At 48.1% G+C, this 17,134-nt stretch overlaps 1 protein-coding gene across 5 annotated transcripts in view; it reads right to left on the bottom strand.

Moving 5' to 3' along the window:
* The window catches only part of DGLUCY (D-glutamate cyclase), a 100,111-nt gene that overhangs the window by 10,808 nt on the left and 72,169 nt on the right, over window positions 1–17,134 (bottom strand). For 3 of the 5 annotated variants that reach the window (XM_010356385.2, XM_030929952.1, XM_030929953.1), the window contains exons 10-12: window positions 12,866–12,965; window positions 9,279–9,427; window positions 4,204–4,323 (exon numbers count right to left, since the gene is read on the bottom strand). In XM_010356385.2, the coding sequence (XP_010354687.2) occupies window positions 4,204–4,323; window positions 9,279–9,427; window positions 12,866–12,965 (369 nt within the window). Of the gene's footprint in view, window positions 1–4,203; window positions 4,324–6,039; window positions 6,181–9,278; window positions 9,428–12,865; window positions 12,966–17,134 lie in introns of those variants that run through there. The other 2 variants (XR_004057215.1, XM_010356386.2) reach the window with 2 other exon arrangements.

Genomic DNA, 17,134 nt, shown 5'->3' with positions numbered 1-17,134 from the left:
TGGGGTCTCCCTCTGTCCCCCAGGCTAGCATGATCATAGCTCATTGGGGTAGAACCTCAAACTCCTGGGCTCAAGTGATCCTCCTGCCTCAGCCTCCCAAGTAGCTGGGATTATAGGTGCACCTGACTGAGTTTTGATAAACCCTCTATGTGAGTCTGATTCAAGCTAAAGTTTGAAAACCCTTGCTCTAAACTACTTAATACACTGCTGATGACCATCAGAAAAAAAGGTTGAGGCAATAACCCTAGAAACCCATTCCAAAACACTCAACATGAAGAAACTCTCCCTTCTGGCTGAGCTGAATCCCCTGTGCCACATGGAGGTCCACCCTCAGAGGGCAGGAAACAACCCCGTCATGCTGGACCACATGGTCTCTTCACGTGCTCAAAGATCACTCCCAGATCAGCCTCAGACTTCCCTTCTTTTTCCATCACAGGCCCAAAGGGCTTATTCCTCAGTTTTGGGACCATCTCCTTGGCTTTTCCCTAGAACCTGCTTGAGTTCTCCATGCAGTTGAAGAAGAATTGATGAAGGCCCTGCTAAGCTCTAGGTGCAGAGCACTACGAAAGAGAGGTCACTCCCGTCCAGGAGAGGAGGGGCTGTGCACACCGTCAGCCATGGGTCACTGTGACTGAGATGTTCATGCAGGATTATGGGAGCATGAGGAGGCAGCACTCATTCTGACCGGTTTAGGAAAGATTCACAGAAAGTGGGTCTTTTAATATGGGCCTCGTAGGGTGGGTAAAATTTTGCCAGAAGAAGGGTGGAGGAATGGGAGTAATTCCAGTTTAAAAAACAAAACAAACAAACAAAAAAAACTAACAAACAAAAACCCCCTTAGCCAGGCGCGGCGGCTCACGCCTGTAATCCCAGCACTTCAGGAGGTCAAAATGGGCAGATCACCTGAGGTCAGGAGTTGGAGACCAGTGTGGCCAACATGGTGAAACCCTATCTTTACTAAAAGTACAAAAATCAGGAGGGCTTGGTGGCGGGAGCCTGTAATTCCAGCTACTCAGGAGGCTGAGGCAGGAAAACCACTTGAACCTGGGAGGTGGAGGTTACAGTGAGCCAAGATTGTGCCACTGCACTCTAGTCTGGGCAACAGACCAAGATTCCATCTCAAACAAACAAACAAACAAAAAATCTTTAGTGAGTACAAAGGCATGTGGCATGAAAATACAAGGCATATATCAAAATGTGGCAGGTAAAGACCATGTGCTAAAAATAATACTGCATTTTACCGATTTTAAGATGTACTTTTGTTACACTTACATCTCTGAAATTGAGATTACAGATTACAGATTGAGATTAATTGTAATCTCAATTACAATTACAGATGAGATTACAATTGAGATTATAATTGAGATCTCAATTGAGATTACAATTGAGATTACAATTGAGATCTCAATTGAGATTACAGATTGAGATTAATTGTAAGATACTTACAATTAATAGTATCTTACAGTTATAATTGGTTGTGTTTTCCTTAGTAGTATGTAAATTATTGGTAATGATTGTCATCAATTACATTTTTTTTCTTTTTATAAGACAGAGTCTCACTCTGTCACCCAGGCTGGAGTGCAGTGGCACAATCATAGCTCACTGTAACCTGGAGCTCTTGGACTCAAGTGACCTTCCTGCCTTGGCTTCCCAAAGTGCTGGGATTTTTTATTTTATTTATTTATTTTTTGAGATGGAGTCTCGCTCTGTCGCCCAGGCTGGAGTGCAGTGGCGTGATCTCGGCTCACTGCAGGCTCTGCCTCCTGGGTTCACACCATTCTCCTGCCTCAGCCTCCTGAGTAGCTGGGACTACAGGCGCCCGCCACCACGCCTGGCTAATTTTTTGTATTTTTAGTAGAGATGGGGTTTCACTGTGTTAGCCAGGATGGTCTCGATCTCCTGACCTCGTGATCTGCCTGCCTCGGCCTCCCAAAGTGCTGGGATTATAGGCGTGAGCCACAGCGCCCAGCATTTTTTTCATTTTTAAATAAAGACAGGGTCTCATTCTGTCACCCAGGCTGGAGTGCAGTGGCACAAGCATAGCTCACTGTAACCTGGAACTCTAGGACTCAAGTGATCCTCTTGCCTTGGCTTCCCAAAGTGCTGGGATTACAGGCATGAGCCACTATGCCTGGCCATCAGTGACATCTTATATTGAATGGAATAGAGTATCTTCTTTGATTGAATATTTACAACATGTGGCACTGTTATAAATGCCTTACACAGACTAGTTCCTGGAGTCCTTACAAGAAGCTTGTGAGGTGTAAGTACTGTTATTATCTCCATTTGAAAACTGGGAAACAGACACAGAGATATCACTAAGCCCAGGTAATATTTAAAAAATTTTTCATAGAGACAAGTTCCCGCTACATTGCCCAGGCTGGTCTCAAACTCCTAGCGTCAAATGGTCTTCCTGCCTCAGTCTCCCAAAGTGTTAGGATTATATAGCTATGAGTCACTGCACCCAGCCTTCTCCTTCTCTTAACATTGTCGTTTGCAGCCGGGCGCGGTGGCTGAAGCCTGTAATCCCAGCACTTTGGGAGGCCGAGACGGGCGGATCGCGAGGTCAGGAGATCGAGACCATCCTGGCTAACATGGTGAAACCCCGTCTCTACTAAAAAATACAAAAAACTAGCCGGGCGAGGTGGCGGGTGCCTGTAGTCCCAGCTACTCGGGAGGCTGAGGCAGGAGAATGGTGTAAACCCGGGAGGCAGAGCTTGCAGTGAGCTGAGATCCGGCCACTGCACTCCAGCCCGGGCGACAGAGTGAGACTCTGTCTCAAAAAAAAAAAACAACAAAAAAAACATTGTCGCAGGGCAGAAGTTTGAAACTTTAGTGAAGTCCAGCTTATCAACTGTTTCTTTCATGGATAATGTCTTTGGTGTTGTTATCTAAAAAGTCATAATCAGTCAGACATGGTGGCTCATGCCTGTAATCCCAGCACTTTCGGAGGCCGAGGCAGGTGGATACTTGAGGTCAGGAGTTTGAGACCAGTGTGGCCAACATGGTGAAACCCCATCTGTACTAAAAATATACAAAAATTATCCAGGTGTGGTGGCATGTACCTGTAATCCCAGCTACTTGGGAGGCTGAGGCAGGAGAATCACTTGAACCCAGGAAGTTGCAGTGACCAAGATGGCACAAAAAAAAAAAAAAAAAAGAAGAGGAAGAGGAGGAAGAGGAACAGGAAGAGGAAGAAGAGAGGAAGAGGAAGAAGAGGAGGAGGAGGAGGAAGAAAGAAGAAGAAAGAAGAAAGAAGAAAGAAGAAGAAGAAGAAGGAGAATGCCCTGGCCTACTTGAAAATGACTCATTTTTCCCTCCCCCTGATGCAAATGAGGGGATTTTTCTCTGATATTCATTGTGAGAACTTGGTTGAGTGCCCAGAGGCAAAACTCACAGAGCACAAGGGCCCTCAGACCACTGTGTCCCCTGGAGTTTTAAACTCTCATACTTGCCCGTACTGAGCCTCCAGCCATTTCTCAATTATGAAAAAGGTTTTCCCACCCCGGCACTGGTTCCCACAAGGTTCCACTCCTCTCCAGACTATGATCAAGAAGTGGGAGACAGCCTTTTTCAGGGATCTGCCAATTTTCTTGAAATTTGGGGTGAGGTCAAAGGAGGAGGCCAGACCTAGAAGGACCTGGACACAGGAAAAGTGGGTCCTGCGGGAAAGGAGCAACAGTGGGAGGCGCAGGGAAGCCCAAGGCAGAAGTAGGTGAAAGGAAAGGTGGAAAGCTTCTTGCATCCTCCAAACACTTACCAGATAATTTTCTTACTGTCCATGCAGATAAAAGCACAGATGACTCTCTTCAGAAAGGCCTTCCTGACCACTGGTCTGAAGTAGCCCTCCCATCACCCTCTCTCAGCTATCTGTACTATCGCCCCCAAAGCTCTCATTACTCTTTAGAATCATCTGACGCGTTTATTCGTCAGGGCTCATTCTCTATCCCCCAGTCCTAGAATGGGAGCTCTGTGGAGCAGGGTCACTGCAGCTATAACCCCGGTGCTCAGAACACTGCCTGGCACACCGTAAATGTTTGTTGAATGAATGAATGAAAGGTCAGAGACTGAGCACCACCTCCCCTCCCTCCCCTGGTGCCCTCTGCACTACTCGCAGAGAAGAGCTTCTGGTCTGGTCAGACTCCAAGCCAGATCCCTCACCCTGGGTAGCCGGCTGGACTGGGCGGCCATCTGAGTGCTCACCAGCAATGACGGCAAAGTCAGCCTCCACGTTGCAGGCGATGACATCCCCGTGCCGTATGTGCCTCCTCACAGCCTCCTTGACTTTACCCATTCCAAGCTCATTACCTCCATCACCGACTCCTGAAGGGAAGGGGAGCTGAGTCAGTGCCCGGGACCAGGGCAAAACGGGGAGGCCTGAAGCAAGGCATCCCTACGTGTGCTTGTTGCCTTTTAGAAGGCAAAGACGTTGGCTCTGGATATATTCTCAGACAACCAGGAGTTGTGTTTCTTCCCCTTAGGCCTTCTAGAAACTTCTTTAGTTAAAAATGAGTCCACGTTTGGAACATACCACAGTGTGGGCATGTCCCCTTTTGGGTCACATTCTCCAGCCAAGATGGAGCATGTTCTATGCTCTTGGTGCCAGGCCCATGGGAGATGTGGGTATGGTGACACTCAGGACCTCCCTTCCAGTGGCTCCGGCTCACTGAGCCCCCTGGGGGATCTGGTGCAAAGTCAGTTCTAGAGCTTACTTTAAAGGCTTCTGCTGAAAGAATGTGAAATGTATGTGTTTTAGTTCATTTTAATCTATACCAGAGGGGTGCCTGGTTAACATCTGAAATATCATAATCAGGAATACACACTCCAAGTGTGGTTAGTGAGCATTTGAAAGAGCCCATAGTCTTGAGGCCCATCTGATAGTCCACATCAGAGAATTTGTTAATTAGCATAATAAATGAATGCTAGAATAAATACATATTAGAAATGATTTAATTCATCGGTGAAATGAATGGTGTTCAAGATAGGTGGATTGGCTAAAAATAACTAGCAGGTATATGGATAAGATTTAAAAATCTAGTCTGGGTACAGTGGCTCATGCCTGTAATCCCAGCACTTGGGAGGCCAAAGCAGGCAGATCACTTGAGATCAGGAGTTCGAGACCAGTCTGGCTAATACGGCAAAACCTTGTCTCTACTAAAAGTACAAAAGTTACCCACGTACGGTGGCACATGCCTGTAGTCCCAGCTACTGTGGAGGCTGAGTCAGGAGAATCACTTGAAACTGGGAGGCAGAGGTTGTAGGGAGCTGAGATCACACCACTGCACTCCAGTCTGGGCAACAGAGCAAGACTCCATCTCAAAAAAAACCAAAAACCTAGCAAGCCCTGAAGCATGTACCCTTTGAGGTGGTGCTGTAGATCTGGGGACACAGCTCCTGTGTCCAGATATTTCTGGAGGATTCTGTAAACTAGATGTTCAACCCAGAGGGCTGGACTCCCCAAGCCTACAGAACAGGTACATCATTATCTTTGTGTCTGCTTCTATAAAGGCTTGGAAGATGTGGAAGAATTCTGCCAGAGGCTAGTGTTCACTGTTGTGGGATCTAGATCTGATCCATCTCAAGCATCAGGGACTGGATTTGGCCAAAAGAATGACACAATTGTTGGCCGGGCGCGGTGGCTCAAGCCTGTAATCCCAGCACTTTGGGAGGCCGAGACGGGTGGATCACGAGGTCAGGAGATCAAGACCATCCTGGCTAACATGGTGAAACCCCGTCTCTACTAAAAAATACAAAAAACTAGCCGGGCGAGGTGGTGGGCTGCTTGTAGTCCCAGCTACTCGGGAGGCTGAGGCAGGAGAATGGCGTAAACCCGGGAGGCGGAGCTTGCAGTGAGCTGAGATCCGGCCACTGCACTCCAGCCCGGGCCACAGAGCAAGACTCGGTCTCAAAAAAAAAAAAAAAAAAAAGAATGACACAATTGTGAAGGACCAAACACCTTAGATTTATATCCTGATGGTTCTTCTCAGAATAGTTCTCTAGATCTATGATAGCCCACTGAATGAGGGGAATAACACCCACCATGTAACATTGTTATCTCGTCTATAGCTGTCTCCTTTTAGCATCTTATGAATTCCATCTCGTTTGGGCTTCATGTCCATCCTGTCATGGATATCGTGATCCTCACTGTACAGAGCTGGCAGTCCCTGATGGGGGCAGTACCTGGGCAGTCAGTGGAAGGTGGAGACTTAAACCCAGGTAACTTGATTCTCAATTGAGCACTATGCCCATGACATGGCAGTTGCCCATGGAACCTGAGGAATAGGGGGTTTGATGCAGAAGAAGAGAAACAGGAAAATTCAGGAGGTAGCCTTGCTGGGCAGGAGGGTCTGGGGGAGCCACAGGAGGAGACTGGGCTCCTGAGGCCATGAGAAGGCCCAAGGATCTACAAAGGGGGCGGTTCGAAGCCATGAACAGCCAGCTCCACCTGCTTCCTCTGGGATCTCAGGGTTGTCACAGCACAGATGGGGGTCCCATTCTGGGCGTGGGAGGATGGGATTGCTCTAGCAGCTCCCTCAGACCCTGTTCGTCCCTGTAGCCACAGAGACCTCTTTCTTCCTTCTCCACTCTGAGAACCCCTCCCCCACAGACTGAGGTCCTCCGCCTGCCCAACCCGAGGGACAGGAAGCTGGAAGCCACCCGCACTGTGTGCACCACACCCACAGCCTCTTCTGGGAAAGGCCAGGGCGATTTGCAGAAACTTTCTCATCAGCCTAGAAGGCTCTCACTGTCTCATCAAAACCTCAAAAGCCAAAGACTAATGAGTCTGGGAAACACTCGGAAACACGGAATGACAAACAAGCCTTCATTACCCCAGGGCCTGAGACCCACCCAGAGGGAAGAAAGGTTCTCCTTGGGGCTTACATTAAACCTTTCAGCAATTCATAAAGGCATGATTCCCTGATAAAGGGCTGGGGCCCCAGGAGTCCGTAGTCTACTCCTAATGCTACCAGCAACACTAATTAGCTGGGTGATCTGAGAAAACCTCCTGGGACTCACCTTACCTGCCTCACGGGGTTTTCAGAGGCTTAAACACTACAATGAATGTGAAGCCTCTTGGAAAAGTACAATGTTTTGTGCAAACACAAATTATCACATTATTATTATTTTTGAGACAGAGTCTCACTCTTGTTGCCCAGGCTGGAATGCAGTGGCACGATCTCAGCTCACTGTAACTTCCACCTCCTGGGTTCAAGCGATTCTCCTGCCTCAGCCTCCTGAGGAGCTGGAATTACAGGTGCCCACCACCATGCCTGGTTAATTTTTTAATATATTTAATAGAGACGGGGTTTTCCCACGTTGGCTAGGCTGGTCTGGAACTCCTGAGCTCAGGTGATTCACCTGCCTCGGCCTCCCGAAGTGCTGGAATTACAGGCGTGAGCCATCGCGCCCAGCCCACATTATTATATTATTAACAATTGGAGGCCAGGCTCAGTGGCTCATGCCTGTAATTGAAACACTTTGGGAGGCTGAGGTGGGAAGGTAGCTTGAGCTCAGGAGTTCGAGACCAGGCTGAGCAATATAGTGAGACCTTATCTCTACCAAAAAAATTTTTTAAAGTTAGCCAAGCGGCCGGGCATGGTGGCTCACACCTGTAATTCCAGCACTTTGGAAGGCTGAGGCAGGTGCATCATGAGGTCAAGAAATCGAGACTATCCTCGCCAACATGGTGAAACCCCGTGTCTACTAAAAATACAAAAATTAGCTGGGCTTGGTGGCATGCATCTATAGTCTCAGCTACTCAGGAAGCTGAGGCAGGGGAATCACTTGAACCTGGGAGGCAGAGGTTGCAGTGAGCCGAGATAGCGCCACTGCACTCCAGTCTGGCAACAGAGCGAGACTTTGTCTCAAAAAGAAAAAAAAAAAAGTTACCTGTCAGGCCTCTGAGTCCAAGCTAAGCCATCATATCCCCTGTGACCTGCATGTATACATCCAGATGGCCTTAAGCAACTGAAGAGCCACAAAAGAAGTGAAAATAGCCGGTTCCTGCCTTAACTGATGACATTCCACCACTGTGATTTGTTCCTGCCCTACCCTGATCAATTGACTTTGAGACAATACACCCTCCCCGTCCTTGCGATAATGTACTTTGTGATATTCCCCCACCCTTGTGTATGTACTTTGTACTATACATTTTCCCCACCCTTGAGAAGGTACTTTGTAATATCCTCCCCCACCCTTAAGAAGGTACTTTGTAATATTCTCCCTGCCCTTGAGAATGTACTTTGTGAGATCTACTCCCTGCCTGCAAAAAATTGCTCCTAACTCCACCACCTATCCCAAACCTATAAGAACTAATGATAATCCCACCACCCTTCACTGACTTTTTTCGTACTCAGCCTGCCTGCACCCAGGTGAAATAAACAGCCCTGTTGCTCACACAAAGCCTGTTGGTGGACTCTCTTCACATGGATGCACGTGACATTACCCAAGCATGGTAGCACAGCCTGTAGTCCCAGCTACTCGGGAGGCTGAGATGGGAGGATTGCTTGAGTCCAGGAGGTGGAGATTGCAGTGAGCTGAGATTGTACCACCGCACACCAGCCTGGGCAACAGAGTGAGACTCTGCCTCAAAAAAAAAAATTGAAATACTAACCATGTATTAGATAATTTTTAAATTAACATGCTTCATAAAATAATATATGGTACATTCGGTCCTATATGACCAAAATAATACGCCATGCTTCAATTTTACTATTGATATTACTTTAATATTAGTTTTATTACTTTAGAGGAGGGCAAATAGAATACGTTTTCCCTCCCTTGCTTGTGGGGATGTTGGATTTCTAAATGGCGGTGTCATTAGTGTCTATACCAACCATAATGAACAAAAACTGTCTTTGCAGTGGAAAATGATGGTCCCCACATAACTCTTTCTGGTCATGTGTTCGATAGTCAATAAAAAGACATTTCAGCTGAGCACGGTGGCTCATGCCTGTAATCCCAGCACCTTGGGAGGCTGAGGCAGGTAGATCACTTGAGGTCAGGAGTTCAAGACCAGCCTGGCCAACATGGTGAAACCTCATCTCTACCAAACATACAAAAATTAGCCAGGCGTGGTGGTGCGTGCCTGTAACCCCAGCTACTTGGGAGGCTGAGGCAGGACAATCACTTGAACCCAGGAGGCAGAGGTTGGAGTGAGCCAAGATCGTGCCACTGCACTCCGGCCTGGGTGACAGAACAAAATTCCATAACAACAACAACAAAAAGATGCTTCACGGGGCCACGTTCTTGGTGCATCCCCAGTACCCCATACTTACCAGTTGATGAGATTCCGGGAATCTTCTTCGCAGCAAGAAAAAGATCGTCAATGGGGTCAACCAAGTGCTTGATGTTCATCTTCCTTGCATTGTAGTAATTGCCATCGGCAGCCCTTCCAGCGCGCTCTATGGCCACCAGGTGGTCAAATCTGCCAGGAAGCAAAGGTCAGAGGGTCCTTACGGAGAGGTGGCTGCTTTGCTGGGTCATGCCTTCTTGTGTTTGTGCGAAGGATGCTTCTCTCTTTCTTTGCTTCCTCCATTACTGCAGAACTTGGTGGCACATCTACTCCAGGCCAGGACCTGTGCTGGAGGTTAGTCTATCAAATCAGTTTAAGATACAACATTGGGGCTGGGCACGATGGTTCATGCCTATAATCCCAGCACTTTGGGAGGCCAAGGCAGGTGGATCACTTGAGGTCAGGAGTTCGAGAACAGCCTGATCAACATGGTGAAACCCCATCTCTACTAAAAAATCAGCTGGGCGTGGTGGTGGGTACCTATAGTCCCAGCTACTTGGGAGGCTGATGCAGGAGAATCGCTTGAACCTGGGAGGTGGAGCTTGCAGTGAGCCGAGATTGCACCACTGCATTCCAGCCTGGGCAACAGAGTGAGACTGTCTCAAAAAAAAAAAAAAAAAAAAAAAAAAAAAAAAAAAAAAAAAAAAAGTCCAGCATTGGAATCCTCAGCAATTTCTTTAGTAGGGTCAGAGGCTATAAAAGCAGGAGGCCAATGGTCAGGGTTGCTATGGGGGATGGGAACATTGCTGGTGCCCACCCAGATCCCCTTTGTCCAGCAGGGACAGCCAGGCCGAGAGGCTGAGAGTATTGGCTGCTATTGGCCTGCTGCTGGCCCCTTCCAGGAACTTGTGCAGTTTACAGACACAAAACAGAAGGAAGAGGGCTCAAAATATAAAAGGAATGAGTCTAACACAAAGATAAACTTCTTTAGATAGAAACAGAGAAATAAGGGGCACAGATGGTATAGTGGTCAGATGTGGACTGCGGCAGCAGATCATCTGGGTTCTGATTCCAGGTCCTCCTGCCACGGGTCTTGAGCAAATTGCTTACCCTTCCTAACCTTCATTTCTGCATCTGTAAAGTGACATGACCCCAGCGTCTACCTCACACAATGTTTGAAGGGAAAAACGAGAAAACGCACAGGAGACGCTTGTTACGAAGCCCTGAACCTACTTAGTCAGTAGTAGTAACTACCTGTAACTACTCAGTCAGTATTAGTTACAGTGATTATTGTTGCTATTGTTACTAGCAGGAATCCTGTTTTGACAATTCAATTTAAGAACATGCAGGCTGGGCACAGTGGCTCACACCTGTAATCCCAGCTCTTTGGGAGGCCGAGGCAGGCAGATCACTTGAGCCCAGGAGTTTGAGACCAGCCTGGGCAACGTGGTGTGGTGGCATGTGTCTGTAGTCCCAGCTATCCTTGGGAGGCTGAGGTGGGAGAATCGCCTGAGCCCAGGAGGCAGAGGTAGCAGTGAGCCAAGATCACACCACTGCACTCCAGCCTGGGTGACAGAGTGAGACCCTGTCTCAAGGGGGGGAAAAAAAAGGCAGGCACAGTGACTCATGCCTGTAATCTCAGCACTTCAGGAGGCTGAGGCGGGTGGATCACCTGAGGCCAGGAGTTCGAGACCAGCCTGGTCAACATGTGAAACCCAGTCTCTACTAAAAATACAAAATATTAGCCAGGTACCGTGGCGGGTGCCTGTAATCCTAGCTTCTTGGGAGGCCGAGGCACGAGAATCACTTGAACCAGGGAGGCAGAGGCTGCAGTGAGCCAAGATTGTGCCACTGCACTCTAGCCTGGGCAACAGAGCAAGACTCTGTCTCAAAAAAAAGAATATACATATTGTACTTTTACATCTCTCTCAATCCTTCCAAGACAGTGTTCTTCAAAAATCTCAACTCTGCTATAAAAAATAGTATGGCCATTCCTCAAAAAATTAAAAATAGAACATACCATATGTTCCAGCAATTTCACTTCAACTTGTGTGTCCAGGGGAAGTGAAAGACTCAAGGAGGTATTTGTCCACCCATGCTCATCGCAGCAGTATTCAGCATAGCCAAGAGCAGGAAGCAGACCAAGAGCCCACTGCTGGATGAATGCCAAAACATAATGTGGTATATACACACAAGCGAATGTTATTCAGCCTTCAAAAGGCAGGCCATTCTGGCACATGCTGCGACATCAGCTTTGAGGACATTATGCTAAGTGAAATGAGCAGTCACAAAAGGACAAATATTGGATGATTCCACTTACACAAGGTGCCTTGAACAGTCAAACTCATAAAGACAGAAAGTAGAATTGTGGTTGCCAGAGGCTGGGTTGAGGAGGAGACAGACAATTATCTTTGAATGGAGCACAGACTTTCAGTTTTGCAAGATGAAAAGAGTTCTGAAGATGGATGGAGATGATGCCTGCACAGCAATGTGAGTGTAGTTTTATGCCACTGAAGTGTAAGCTTAAAAATGGTTCAGAGAGGCCAGGCACGGTGGCTCACACCTGTAATCCCAGCACTTTGGGAGGCCAAAGTGGGTGGATCACTTGAGGTCAGGAGTTCCAGACCAGCCTGGTCAACATGGTGAAACCCTATCTCTACTAAAAATAGAAAAATTAGCTGGGTGTGATGGTGCATGCCTGTAATCCCAGCTACTTGGGAGGCTGAGGCAGGAGAATCACTGGCACCTGGAAGGGGGAGGTTGTAGTGAGCCGAGATCGTGCCACTGTACTCCAGCCTGGGCGACAGAGCAAGACTCCATCCCCCCATCCAAAAAAACAAAAAAGTTTGACCATAACACACAGTAAGAAACACACACACTTGCACGTACACAGTCTTATGAGGGAGTACTTACCATTACTATACAAGATATACAATGATGCTGTATTTCTATTTCATTTTCCAAAGGTGCTGGATACCCCAACTGAAATGATTTCACTATTATCTAACATGTCATGACCCATAGTTTGAGACTGAGAAACTTCTAGTCTTTTTTTTTTTTTTTTTTTTTTTTGAGGCGGAGTCTTGCTCTGTCGCCCAGGCTGGAGTGCAGTGGCCGGATCTCAGCTCACTGCAAGCTCCGCCTCCCGGGTTCCCGCCATTCTCCTGCCTCAGCCTCCCAAGTAGCTGGGACTACAGGCGCCCGCCACCTCGCCCGGCTAGTTTTTTGTATCTTTAGTAGAGACGGGGTTTCACTGTGTTCGCCAGGATGGTCTCGATCTCCTGACCTTGTGATCCGCCCGTCTCGGCCTCCCAAAGTGCTGGGATTACAGGCTTGAGCCACTGCGCCCGGCCGTCTTTTTTTTTTTTTTATGTCTATGTCTCCCCTCTATCAGGAAGATATGCTGTCCCTCTCTACTGACCAGGGATCTGTTACTTCCAGAGATGCTCTGTGAGGCCCCCAGGACACCTTGAAACCCCCAGCTTCATTTGTTAGTCTGGTCCATGAGAACCCATCTTCCTTGGCTCATGGCTTCGTTCCCTCTGAAAGGCTCAGCTTTGCTTGCTAAGTTAAGAGCGCATATGGGCGTTTCTACTATCCGCCACTTAAACTGGGATGGGACATATGTACCTAGGTGTTTGCGGGTCTCTGTCTTTGCACAGGAATGCCTGGGCAGCTTCCACTGATCCACCTTGGTAAGTTAACATCGGGATCGGCGTCTTCAGAACACCTTGAAAATAAAGGCAAGCGGGGCACACATCAGCTCTAGTGTTGGATTTTGGAAATTCACGTTAGCTTTTCAAAAGCTTCTTTGAAGGCTATCATTACTGTTATTGAACAACATCTATCTGTAGAACATGTTAGGTAAGCCGAGGCCACGACACACAGGATACTTAAGTTTACTTTTGGTCCTGGGTAAACTCTAGGGTTGACAGGGGTGGAGGGCAGAATCGGGCTAATACAGCCTATCAGATATGCCGCACGCAAGGTGCCCATAATACTGCGGGAACAGTGCCTGTTCTGGCCCACTGCCGTCACGAGGGCTGGGCACACATTTATATGCCCTTGGTGACAGTGCGCCAGCCCTCTGCTAAGCACTCAATGTGAACACTCTGATTTAATTTTTACAACAATTCTATGTGATAAAAACCATCATGGCCTGGGCGTGGTCCCTCATGCCTGTAATTCCAGCACTTTGGGAGGCTGAGGTGGGTGGATCACGAGGTCAGGAGATTGAGACCATCCCGGCTAACACGGTGAAAACCCGGCTCCACTAAAAATACAAAAAATTAGCCGGGCGTGGTAGGGGTGCCTACAGTCCCAGCTACTCGGGAGGCTGAGGCAGGAGAATTGCTTAAACCTGGGAGGCAGAGGTTGCAGTTAGCTGAGATTGCGCCACTGCACTCCAGCCTGGGCAACAGAGCGAGACACCATCTCAAAAAAAAAAAAAAAAAAGGAAAGAAAAAAACAAAAAAACATCATTATCCCCATTTTAAAGAGGAGGAAAACTGAGGCTCAGAGATGCCAAACAACTTGGGCAAGGCCATGTATATATGCCAGTTTCATAGCTCCAATTCTCACCCCAAATTCCCACCCACTCCCTACCTCCCTGCATACCTTCAGGGAAGGTCAAGAACAACTGAAGGAAATTCCCAGATTCTGTGCCTTGGGTTACTTACTTATATTGGAGTGATTTCCAAAAGTGAATCAAAGTGAATTTGACTCTTAAAAATAGGAGTTTTTAATTACAAAAAGAACACATATTGTTGTAGAACACGTGGGAAATACACAAAAATCCCCAAATAAAATAAAATGAACTTGGTTTTCATTAACTGATCTACCTCACGGCAGGTTGGGGTAGAATCCCAACATATTCACTGGCCAAAGACCAAGTCTCCACACAGAGCTTAAGACAGCAGGGAGCTGAAATAATTTTCATTAAAAGGCCAAATTGCTTTTACATTCTTCATCCAAATGTAATGGAAGTTCTGCAAAATCCAATATAGCAAATTCCACCCTCTGAGCTCCCATGAGGACGAGAGACAAGACCCAGCTCTGAGTGGAGTCTGGCAGGCATCTCCAAGCCAGGCTGTCAGGTGAGCAGAGAGGGCAGAGCGACTTCTGGGAAGGGGGCAGCTGAAAATAGCTGGCAACACCGTTGTCCGATGGAAACGAGGGTTGGCCGGCGAGTGGTGCTCTACGCCGTTGTCAGCCCTTCCTCCTGAGGCCTTTCTCTGCTCTACGGAAACACAGGCCCTTGCCTTTCCTCTGGCCTCAGCGCCGCTCCTTCTCATCTCCCTCACTACCTGCTCCGCCCTTCTCCTTGTCCTCTTAACACTGGGAAACCCAGGATGCAATCCTGGGTCCTTTGCTCTGCCTCCATTTATTTCCACAGTGATTTCACCCAGTGTCTTGACTTGGGAGCCCACTGACACGCCAACAGCCTCCCAATTTCTCCTTGCCCATGCTGCTCTCCTGAACGCTTTATATATCACTAACTGCCTCCTTGACTTCTCTACTGTGTGTCTAACAGACACCTCATACCTAACAGGGTCAAACATGCATTCTTCTAAAAATTATGGTAAAATACATGCAACATAAAATTTACCATCTTAGCCTATTTATTTATTTATTTATTTAGAGACACAATTTTACTCTGTTACCCAAGCTTGAGTGCAGTGGCATGATCTCGGCTCACCGCAACCTCCACCTCCCGGGTTCAAGCAACTCTTGTGTCTCAGCCTCCCACGTAGCTGGGATTACAGGTGTGCGCCACCACACCTGGCTAATTTTTGTATTTTTAGTAGAAATGGGGTTTTGTTATGTTGGCCAGGCTGGTCTTGAACTCCTGACCTCAAGTGACCCGCCTGTCTCAGCCTCCCAAAGTGCTGAGATTACAGGCACGAGTCACTGTGCCTGGCCTGTTTTAGCCATTTTCACGTTCAGTAGCATGAAGTATGTTCACATCGTTGTGCAACCATCACCCCTATTCATCTCCAGAACTTTCTCATCATTCCAAACTGAACCCCTGTACCTATAAGCAACTCCCCATTCCCCTCTCCTCCCAGCTGCTGGCAACCACCATTCTACCTTCTGCCCAATGAGTTTGCCTACTCCAGGCACGTCATATGAGTGGAGTCATACAATATGACTGGCTTAATCCACTTCTCAAGATGTCGTCAAGGTTCATCTATGTTATAGCATGTGTTGGAACTTCCTGCTTTTTTAAGGCTGAGTAATAATTATCTACCACATTTTGTTTATCTATTCATCCATTGATGGGCACTTGGTTTGGTTCCTCCTCTTGACTATCACAAATAAAGTGCTATGAGCACGGGGGGACAAATACCTCTGAGTCCCTGCTTTCCTTTTTGGGGGGTATATGCCTGGAAGTGGAATTGCTGGACCCTATGGCATTTGCTATTTTTAACTGTTTGAGCCACTGCCATCTGTTTTTGATAGCATCTGCACCATTTTACAATCCCTCCATCGGGGTGCAAATGTCAAACCTGGACTCTTGATTTACCCCTAAACATGCCAGTCTTCCCCATCTCGGTTCACGGCAACTCCATCCTTTCAGTTACCAGGCCGCAAACCTTAGAGCAAGCCCTGATCCTTCTCCTCACACCCATATCCCATCCATCTGGAAATCATGTTGACTGCAAAATAGATACAGCATCTGGCTACTTCTCACAATACCCCCTGCCCTCTGTATCTATACCTTGTGTCTCTTTAAGTTCCTTTGAAACCAGAACTTGAGACTTGGATGCAGATAGTCTCTTGGGAGATGGTGCCAGGAAGCATGTGGGAGGAACAGGGAGAGTGAGGCTGGGAAGGAGGGAACATGCACCTTCAAGGTTGCTCCTCTAGGGAGTGGGGGCTCAGTTCCACTAGGACCTGTGTGTCTCCAAAAGACAGGGGACAGGTCACTTAACCTCAGGTCCTGTCCCCCAGGGGTTGAGGGTGCCCTGAAGCCATCAGCCAGTGATTCCACATGGCTTTGGAGAGGTCCTGCAGGGCCCTAGCTTATGGCAGGGCTCAATCGGGTCAATGTGACTCAGAACTTCCACCGCAGTGGCGGCTGAAATCAGAAGTGGGGTTGAAGGGATATGCCATGAGGCACCCCTACTCCAAACCGTCCTCCTCTCCCACCTTCCATAACTCACCAGTCTCCCATTTCCACTCTTGTCTCTGCACCCCAGTGATCGCTTACAACTCACACAGAACGTGGCTGTCCCCTACTCAGAGAAATCCCGGGCTCCCCATCTCACCCAGAACAAAAGCCCAGCTGCCCACAGGGTCCTGCGAGGCCCTGCCCCATCTGGTCCCTGTTACCTCTCTGTCCCTCGTGCCAATTCCCTTTTCCTCATTTACTCCAGGCCAGTCAGCCAGCATGTCATCCTTTCTTAAACCCACTGGGCCCCCACTCTACCCAATGGCCTCTGCCCCAGCCATTGCCACAGCCCAGGATGCCCTTCCCTCAGCCAGCCCAAGCCTCACGCCCTCATCATCAACCTGAATTCTGGACTCAAAGGCCACCTCCTCCAGGGGAGCTTCCTGGCCATCCTGTTTAAAGTGACAGCTGTCCCCCACTGCTGCCACCGCCCAGCCCCTCACTCTCCAGTCTCCTCATCCTGGTCCATTTTCCCCATGGCATCATCACTCGAACACACTGTGCCTTCATCTTACATGTTGTTTCTTGTCTGTCACACTCTGCTGGAAGATACTCTCTGTGGGGGCAGGACTATTGTCAGTTTTGCTCACGGGTGGATCTCAAGAACCTAACAGAGTGCCTGGCACATACTCGAGTTCAACACGCATTTGCTGCATGAAATGGATTCTGCATGTACAGACACAGGCTTTTGGAAACTTCTGACACAATGGCTGCTTTAGGGTATG

This window comes from Rhinopithecus roxellana, chromosome 5 (assembly GCF_007565055.1).
Source record: "Rhinopithecus roxellana isolate Shanxi Qingling chromosome 5, ASM756505v1, whole genome shotgun sequence".
NCBI lineage: Eukaryota > Metazoa > Chordata > Mammalia > Primates > Cercopithecidae > Rhinopithecus > Rhinopithecus roxellana.
The sequence above is the reverse complement of the archived record's forward strand: the minus strand, read 5'-3'. Positions and strand labels throughout refer to the sequence as shown.